The sequence below is a fragment of the Rhinichthys klamathensis genome, unplaced genomic scaffold (assembly GCF_029890125.1).
Source record: "Rhinichthys klamathensis goyatoka isolate OS25496 unplaced genomic scaffold, OSU_Roscu_1.1 h1tg000040l_1, whole genome shotgun sequence".
Lineage (NCBI taxonomy): Eukaryota > Metazoa > Chordata > Actinopteri > Cypriniformes > Leuciscidae > Rhinichthys > Rhinichthys klamathensis.
This window is the reverse complement of record NW_026606587.1, coordinates 1,175,552-1,185,494: the sequence shown is the minus strand read 5'-3', so window position 1 is coordinate 1,185,494 and position 9,943 is coordinate 1,175,552. Positions and strand designations below refer to the sequence as shown.

The following is a 9,943-nucleotide window of genomic DNA, read 5'->3' as shown; positions in this document are numbered from 1 at the left end:
ATAATATTACATATCAAAATACAGGATACTCCAAACGCTGCAGATTACATTGGGTGTGAATGAGGAGAGGGAGTGGCTAGTGCCCGCTATAATACATTAGACAGACATTTGTGCATTTAGTATATTGATACATTTCATACATTACACATTTATTCATATTTTCCTTAAAAAATTATCATACTTTCTGTAATTTTACATTCACCTGTACAACATAACTGGTTGTTTTTTCTGTAAAAGCATTGGTTATCTATTTGGGTGCAAGCATCCTTTTAGTATGGCATTTTTAGGACAAACACAATGTACACCTCTAAACTACACATTTACATACAACATTTGAAGTGTCATCATACTCGGTCAGACTTGCAGTTGTACTGCCTGCAGGAATAAACATCACCCTGATATATCTTTGAGGTGGTATGCATATGAAGTGACTTTTAGCGTAAGATTTTCTGTAGTTTGGATTCTTGGCCATGCTTTGAGCAGATCAGACCCACTTATACATTCCATTTGAAAATATTATTTACTTATAAACCCGGGATGGTTCAAGCACATTGTGCCACCACAGTGAAACCACGTTCTGGGTTTGGCTCACAGTGTCCTCTGGCGTTCACTGGAACCGATCGCCACCAATTTACAGTATAGCCTTCCTGCCATACCGGTCTCTCCACCATCAGATTGCATTCTGTTTAGTTGATATAAAAAAGACCAATAAAAGAAGGAAATATTTTCTCAGTGCATAAATCATGCTACTTAAATAACAGGACATGCAAATGAGAATATAATTTACAATGATAATTTAAAGGAATAGTTCACCCAAAAACAAAAAGAGTTTAATTTACTAATCCTCATGTTGTTTCAGGCACTTATTATTTTATATCATGGAACAGAAAATCTGGTGTTAAATAGGAACGGGAGCTTTCAAGCCTAATAAACAATTCAAAAGCTCCATAAAAGTAGTCAATACGACTCTATAAGTCTTCTGAAGCCACATAACAGCTTTGTGTGATGAACATGCTTTTTCGGATATTACGTTTCATGTAGTGTGTAATCTCGCTGTTTGTGAATGTAAAAGTTTCAAAGATCAAAGTGCATGATAAATGGAGTTCTTGTCTCCCAAAAGAAAGAACCGATTCTGAACTGCCTGAAATGAGTCATCAGTAATTCCAGTCTTACGTCCTGCACACACATATGTAGGTTTGTAACAGATCTGCAAAATGCCAGCCTATGGTCTTCATTGGCTGCCCGTGAACAGCGTCTACTTTGACCCGCCCTCAAACACTGTAGTTGTAGCTGAGGCCTGGAAGAGTTTGGTTAGTGTTGTTGACATGTTGAGAAGATGCTGTTTTCTTCGCTACGGAAGCAAATCTATTCTGCATGCAGTTCCAAAGGATGACAACTCCGGCTGGAATTGATACCGTAAAATCGACAACATCGTTACTGTTACTATCCCTGTGCTGAGGAAGCCTCCGGAGCTGAGATTCAGATATGGTAATGGACATTTAGTTTCCGACGCACACTGTAAGTGGTAGACCAATAACAACAGACTAGGCCATCTGACCAATCAGACCAGAATAAACCAATCACAACAGACTAGGCCATCTGACCAATCAGAGCAGAGTAGGCTCTCGGAATGGAGGGGTTTAGAGAGACTGAATTCTTTATCCAGCCGTTTTAGATGGAAAAGAGGTGATTCTGCAATGCAGATTTATCTTGGATGCATGTAAACCTTTTTTTAGGAGACCTCCAAAACAAATTGAGGAACCTTTAAAATAGCATCCTAGTTCCACCCGCGCTCTCCAGCTCCAAAATCAAGATGTTCTTGGCCCTTCTTGGTTGGTTCTGCCACCGCTCCTTTTATTGTATCTACATCCATGCTAGCTCTGTCTGTTTGGTGATGTTTGCTACCAGCCTCTTCCTGGCCTGGCCGTCAATCCCAAGCAATCCAAGGGTCCCCCAAAGCAACTGCCCTGTGAAACCCCTGCAGCCAACCTCCACCGGCAGGTTTCAAGCCTGTTGGCATTTGAGAATCAACGCCTGATATTTCTTAAGCTTACCCTGGTGTGCTTCCTCCATTCTTTCTTCCCAGGGTACTGTCAGCTCGACAAGTACCACCTCCTTGGTACTCTTCAACCAGAGCACAATGTCAGGTCTAAGGCTAGTGTGGATTAATTCCTCTGGGAATTTGAGCTGCTTCTTAAGGTCTGCCCGCATCTCCCAGTCATTTGCCGAGGCCAGGACTCCTTTACTCCTCCTCTCAGTTGCCACGCTCTCCCCAGACCTAAGAAACTGAATGAAACAAGGCCCCTTACAAGTTGTCTTGGTTTCTTTCTTGCCTGCTCCACCCCGGCAGCCAGCTTTAGTCAAAATTTGGTGCCGTCACCAAATTTCCCATCTGCCAAACTTGTTCTGCACGAGGAAAGAATACGCTCAAGGTTCGCTGGCCTTCCACAGAGTGTGCATTTGGGGTTTTCTGCCAACTCCCATGTATGTAGGTTTGATGGAGTAGGTAGGACCTTGCAAACATGGACCACAATAAAAACTTAATCCGGTGCTCTTCCATGCTCCAGATGTCCTGCTAAGTCAGAACCCTCTCCCACACACTCTCCCACCTCATCCAGCTACCTTGCTTATTCATCGCTGCGGACTTAACATACTGACTTTCCTCCTCTGCCTCCATAAGGATGAACAGAATCAACTGATTCATATAAAAGATTCAACTTAAAAGAATGATTTGTTAACAATGAGCAGGTGTCAAGATTTTCATTAATTAACGAGTTAAATTTTAGTCTCTTTCTCATATAAAACTATCATATGACTTAAGAAGACTTGAAATATAGCACAAGTCACATTAACCACTTTTATAATACTATATGGTGTCATTCTGTCATTTTTTTTTTTGCCAGTCCTCATTCACATTCATTATATTTAAAAGACTAACCAGAACATTTTTCAAAAGGTCATATGGGTTTGGAAAGACATGAGTAAATAATGAGTGAATTTTTGAGTGAACCATTCCTTTAACAAGTCACATTTATAATATACTCGAAACATTTTGTGCAAATGAGTACCGTGGTGAAGTGTACAATGCAGAAGACAGCTATGATCAGAAGGCCAATAACTAGAGAAGCGATTCCCATGTGAAGAGCCTTCCTCCCCAGTCGCTGAGATCCTTCATAGTCTGCTGCATCGTAACTGCTTTGAGACTGAATGAGAGAGAGAGAAATCCTAATTGTGAAATGAACCAATTTGAAAAAATAAATCATTTCAGGATGGAAAAACTCAGAGATTCATTTGATCGAGGTGATACAGGAAGTATGCAATGTGAAATTTGCAGCATATTTCATTCGCAGCATCAGTGGCTGGTCTCCAAGTGAAAACTAGACTTCAGTATGTGGCCCATAAAGCAGACAGCAACGAGGGGCATAGTGATGATGCCAGCGTCATTTCGGCTCTTAATAAGATCAGACAGCAAAATGAGACTTGGACATACAGATCACTGGCACAAGATCACATTTAATGGGATGGCAAAGTTGATTTGATGTCACTGAGATGATTCATATATAAAAAATCAGACAAAGCAGGTGGTCTAAACTCTTTTATTAGACATAAACATCACTAAACTTTCAGATTTATGCCAAAAACATGAAATGTATAACATTATATTTAATGCAGGTTTAAGTAGTGTTTTTTTTTAATAGTACTGATGGTTTTTAAATAATATTTAAAAGTATAAATCTCTGCTAAAAAAGATAAAACATTTTGTGTTAACCACTCATACAGTGCATGTGCATAAAGCCACCAGTGTGTCAGAGGGCAGTTAGATGGGTTGCGTGATTTGCGATGCTCATTTAGTTTCTCACAGGCGGTGTGGTGGCGGCTGCAGCTGCTGTAGTCAGTGAGCCCTCACGTTTTACTGTGTAGCAGAGGTAGAGTCAACCTGAAACTAGTGGTGTTCTCCACAGCAAACCCCTGCACTTTACCCCATTCAGACCCCGCTGCCTGGTACTGCAGTGTTCTGGTAGTGGCATTTGAAAAGCACAGATTGATTGCTGGATTCAGGGCAAAAGTATGACAGGAATGGGCTGCTGGTAAAAATGATTCATTTTTATGCCCATTATGTGAATGGATCAGACGTATGCCACGAATCACTGTAAATATACAAATGAACATATCCTACATTTATACCATTCTGTCTTGATCTGCACCCAATGATTTATTTTACCCTATTATGTATTATTCTTTATTATAGTATTAAACCTGTTAATAAAGCAATAAGCCCTAAGAAGCCAGGATTTACAGTGAATTAGGACACGACGCAGAGCGTTTAGCTGTTCTAAATTCACTGTAAACCACAGCTTCACGGGGCTTATTGCTTTTATAAAATGGTTAGTCCATAAAAATAAAATGTATTTTTGTAGAGCAATTTACAATGGCTTTAAACGCGGCAGAGTTACGCACCAGTTAGAATCAAGGACTATCCGTTTTAATCATAAATTATTAATTAAAAATAGTAAGGTTGTCATTAGACTAATCAAAAACTAAGCATGATTAATCTGATTTTTTTTCCAGTTAAATTTCTGTTTTTCACCCTCAGTAACAATTGATATTGATTTAAAAACTCATATATATATATACATATAATTTCATAAAATAATATATTATTATATAACATAAAATAATATATATATTATATAACATTGAAATAATTAATTTGTATTAATATATATGGTAGTAATATTGTGTAAATAATATTTTATTTATTAAAAAATACATCATTTGAAATAATTTTATTTTTATTTATTATTACCATATATATTAATAAAATAATACATGTATTTTTAAATAAATAAGTAAAAATAAAATATTATTGTGTGTATGTGTATATACCTGATACATACACACACACTGAATATTATAAGAACAGACAGGGTTTCTCATTCTCATTAAAGTACATCAATGTTATATATTCTGTAATAGTACAACACACACACACGCATATATATATATATTTATATGTATGTGTGTTGTATATTGTATTATACATAATGTACTGTTACATAATATATCATTTTAATGTATTTTCATGAGAATGAGAAACCCGGTTCTATATAATATTCAGTAAATTCATTGCAAAAATAGCATGTATTGACATTAAAAAGAAAGTGAGTTACTGGGTGTACATTTTAGTGGCCAGACCGTATAACTGTTACTGCATCTCTCATTCTGAGGTCAAGGTGTGACAGGTCAGGTAGAAAACCACTGAAAAAAAACTTTCCTGTTTACCTACAGTACAGTATAAGCATTGGTGGAGAACAAAAGCCTGTGAAAGTTCATCATCATATCCACCTTTCACGTGCCTTGTGCAAGTGAGCACATCTGCAGGCTGGCGTGTGAATGTTCGCGTAGGGGAAAGGGTGTGAGAGAGTGTATGCAGTCTTGCTTGCATGTGTGGGAGTGCTAAAAAGTTAACTGCAAAGATACTTGAGGCCTATCTATTTATAACACTTATATGTCTATCTGGACCATAAGAACATTAGGTTTAGTCCGATTTCAAAGCCACACGTATAACACACGGCTAAGTAAACCCAGAAGAAACATACCTTTTAAGAAAAACACTCTCTACAGCGTATGACCAAAACTCTGTAGAAACACTGTACGTTTTGATATATAACCTCAATTAAGATTTTGATTTAATAAAGCACCATATGAATGTGAAACTCTCAAGTTAGATACAGAATAACAAAAATAATAGTTTTTTCTACTCACCATCAGAGAAAAAACCAACGCCACAATGTTAATAGGCCATGCTGGACAAAAACAAGTGAAAATAGTCAAAAAAATGTAATTTTTCAGCGGTGGTGCCTCTTGAGCCTCAGCACTCCTTCCCAAACTGTGGTCGGAACTTCCATCGATAGAGCAGTTTGTCTTTCCATCCGACCGATGAAGACCAGGACTCATGACGCAGGAGTTATGAAGGAGCAGGAGATGGTGAGAACATTTACAAGAGCAGGAAACTGAATGGAAGACTGGAGGAGAAACAAGAAGGCAAGAGCTCATGAAGACACTCATGGGGGATGTCAGATGATTGGGTAAGTGTGAAAGGCGATGGATGAGAAGTTGAGTGAGTCAGAGATGGCTTATGACCTAATTACCAACCGGGCTGAACACTATCCCACTTCAGAGAGGGAGAGAGAGAGAATGTGTGCGGGACGTTGAAGCAATGTAAGATGTAAGCGGAGAGGCAAGAGGAGAAAAATAAGTCTGTCTACTTACCCATATTACCATTATCTGTCAAAGGGAGAAGGGAGTGTTAAAGTTACAACTGATACAGCCATATGGATAATGGCCTCAAAATCACATTACTAGGCTGCCAAGAAATGCACACTGGCAATTTTCCCACGGTTTTTGCTGAGTACTGTAAGCGTGGAGAGCGAAAACAGCGCGGCATAGAGGCCAAAAACTGCATTGCACATTACAGATGCAAATTTCAGATAAAAGTTCTGTGTGAGGAAAAAATTCAAGTTTTCAGAGTTTTAGTGTCAGTACTACATTAAACTGCTATATATAATGTTGATAATGTATAATAATGCAATGGGGGAATATTTGTGTGTCCTGATAATGCCACATGTAAACCAGTAAAAAGTGGCCTACATTATTTTAAATATATCTAGTCAGTGTCAGAGTGCAAGCATATTCGTCTAAAATAATTCTGTATTTTCAGCTTCAGAATCATGACATTTTTTATTCTGGTGTCATTATTGTCCTGTGATTATCATCACCAAGTCCAAACCCAATGTAATACCAGATGTAGCATTTTAATCAACAATAAAACATTTTGTTAACCTTTTACCATAAGTCTTGGAGTATCACAATAATATTGTATCGTGAGTTCAGTATCGTGATTTCAGTATCGTGATATGTATCGAATCGTGACATGAGGGTATAGTTACACCCCTAATATATATATATATAATAGGGCTGGGCAACGATTAATCGCGATTAATCGCATCCAAAATAAAAGTTTGTGTTTACATAATATATGTGTGTGCAGTGTGTATAATTATTTTGTATATATAAATACACACACATGCATGTATATATTTAAGAAAAATGTTTTATTAATATATCAAATATTTATATATAATATTAATTATGTATAAATATATATAAAGTATATACATGCAAATATTTCTTAAATATATACATGCATGTGTGTGTATTTATATATACAAAATAATTATGCACACTACACACACATATATTATGTAAACACAAACTTTTATTTTGGATGCGATTAATCGCGATTAATCGTTTCCCAGCCCTAATATATAATGAATCGTAAAATTAATTATAATGCAGAAATTAAAATCATGCTCATCATAGAAGAGGTGCATTGAAGTTGTTGCATGTATGAATTGCATTTGAATGTATTTATGAATTAATTAATAGATTTGCTAAATGAGTAATCTGACAAAAATGAGCGTCACAGAGTGGCCTGTCTGTGGGTGTCACTGGAGCATGTGAGTTTATGCAGATAAGGTAATGCTATCAGACTGCAGGATACACCACACAGGAAAAATGAAAAACACCTGCCACTGCTTAACGTGAGAAACCCGCTGTCTCTGCACTATAGATGAAATGACACGCACCAGTCTCTCTGCTCTCTTCGCAACCATCTGGTTCACAGGTAATATCAGCGTTTTTCCTCCTCGGTAACACTACTTATTATCGACATGATGTCAATAGCTTGATGAAATGAAATTAATTGAATACTTTGCTTTTTTGCTACTTTCTCACAGGTCTCGTGACTCTCGTCCCTGGAGATTTAACGTTGTCATATGTAAACATATCTGTGTGGCAAAAACCTGAGACAATACAATGGAAAGGCACAAGTGAAAACATCACCTGTCACATTAAAGCTCATTTAAAAGTGGGAAGAATATTGGTTAAGTGGTTGCAAGATAATCAAACTGAAATGAAGAGTGAAACAATTGCAATATCTGAAAATCGATCGTCTGTATCTGGAGCTGTCTTTATTAACGCATCGCTGGACCTGCTGTCAATACGTCTAAATCATAGTGTTACCTATTACTGCAAAGCATGGGTGGATTTACCTAAACTTGGACTCGCTGTATATGGAAATGGGACGCATGTATATGTGGGTGAGATTTATTTTTTACTCTTTTTAAAATGTTCATTCTATTCTGTTTAAAGACTGGTAATATCATGCACACATTTCATGGAACAGTATGCACTCAACACATTTTTTCAGTGCTTAAAAAGTCTCATGAACAATCCAAATGATAAACATTTATCCTTTGCAGTGCCTAATTCTCCAACTCCCACACCTGTGACTGTGACAGCAAACCCCTATAATAAGGGCACAGTTATGTGGTCATTGGGATTGGGTTGTGTCTTGCTAATCATCAGCATTGCCTGTGTTATTCACATGCATATTAAAGGTAAAAAAATGGTGAAATTTCTTTCAAAATTGATGTTTATGGGTTGATCGCAATGTGTTTCAGATCACTAACAATGGCATACTATCAATTACTACACTGTTAAAAAAAGGTTGCTGCCTTAAAGTTTTTAAGTACAATCAACTTAGATGTTTAAAACATTTCAACTTAAATTGCATTAAACTGACTTGAAAGTTGAATCTTGTATTACATAAAAAAAATTGAAAAATGAAATTGAAAATTGCTTAACTTATTTTGATGAGTTAAAGTAATGTAAAAAACACATGTTGTCATAACTTATTGATCTTATAATTTATTGATCATATAATTTATTACAGTGTACTGATAGCATACTATCAGTTTTTAAAATAAACTAAATCCAAGTAACTGTAAAGTTTAACAGGCTGATTTTTTTAAACTAGGACACTGGATAAAACCTAAAGCAAAAGAAGTCATGGTGAGTAACATTTAATTTATTTTGAATATTGGCAGAGCTTATGGTCTTTCAGAAAAGTAATACAGTACTTAAAATAAATTATTATTTCACTCTCAGGTTGACGCTACCCATGGATCACCCTGCCCTGAAACTCAGGAAACTGTTGTTTATGCAGCATTAAACATTCCTCGGGACAGTGTGAAATCAAGAAATGAGGTAAATAGTGCCCATCAAGAGCATTTAAGTGATGCTTACATGTTTTAGCCTAGTAAGCAAACGGACAGTTTGCAGTTGTCACTTTGTGTTATATCATAGATGTGCATTATATATCCAGATGGAATTATTATGTCATGTTATAACTTGTCTTACAGAACAGTGCAGCTCTGGCAGTCTCTTCAGTGACCTGCACAGAGGACTCAGTGACATACTCTGAGGTCCAGATAAAGAAAGGACCAAAGGATGCAGGTTGAGCACTGTAATCTCTTTCGCCTTGGATATGGGACAGGGTGTTTTAATGGGACTTTAAGCTTCTGGTCCTGTTTGATTTTGTCAAGGTATTGCTGTAAATACTATAAAATGTTGATATAGTTTTCAATGTTTTTCTTCATGCAATACTCATGAAGGCTTAATTATTAAGTGCTGTTGTTAAGGCTCACATTTGAGTCTGTTTTAAGCCGTATTGTGCTCAAGGTAAATGTCTATATTTAAGATGCAATTATACAAACATCTGATAAAACCTTCAAAGACTTTTTCTTGTTTTTTCAGTGATCAGGTTAGAGTTCTTTAAAAGGAGCAAAAACTAGGACTTTAAAACTAGCTTTAAGTGCACTGAAAATAAACAGTTTCAAATGGATTTTATATAGGAATTAGCCTGCAGTTTTTAAACAAGCACAAACTGTTTAGTTAGCTATAGTTTTTGTAGCAATAAGCGTCATACATGAAGATGACAAGAACGGTTAATTGACATAACAGAGATGTTTATCGTAAAAGACTTATGTGTTACCGCCTACACAACCCCATTTAGAAGCTTAACGGTAAAAGCCCTATT

At 36.6% G+C, this 9,943-nt stretch overlaps 2 protein-coding genes across 2 annotated transcripts in view; one reads left to right on the top strand and one right to left on the bottom strand.

Moving 5' to 3' along the window:
• The window catches only part of LOC130081856 (cytochrome c oxidase subunit 6A, mitochondrial), a 297,336-nt gene that overhangs the window by 59,850 nt on the left and 227,543 nt on the right, over positions 1-9,943 (bottom strand). The window lies entirely within an intron of this gene.
• On the top strand, positions 8,022-9,631 carry si:dkey-63d15.12 (uncharacterized). Its single transcript, XM_056246567.1, has 5 exons — positions 8,022-8,158; positions 8,325-8,462; positions 8,882-8,916; positions 9,013-9,111; positions 9,267-9,631. The coding sequence occupies exons 2-5, from the start codon at positions 8,390-8,392 to the stop codon at positions 9,363-9,365; spliced, it is 306 nt and encodes a 101-aa protein (XP_056102542.1). The 5' UTR covers positions 8,022-8,158; positions 8,325-8,389; the 3' UTR covers positions 9,366-9,631.

Excerpts from the sequence above, each read along its gene's own strand:
- si:dkey-63d15.12 (XM_056246567.1), top strand. The coding sequence starts at position 8,390 with ATGTGGTCATTGGGATTGGGTTGTGTCTTGCTAATCATCAGCATTGCC. Across the intron at positions 8,463-8,881 it reads TATTCACATGCATATTAAAG|GACACTGGATAAAACCTAAA; the intron begins GTAAAAAAATGG and ends TTTTTAAACTAG. Across the intron at positions 8,917-9,012 it reads CTAAAGCAAAAGAAGTCATG|GTTGACGCTACCCATGGATC; the intron begins GTGAGTAACATT and ends TTTCACTCTCAG.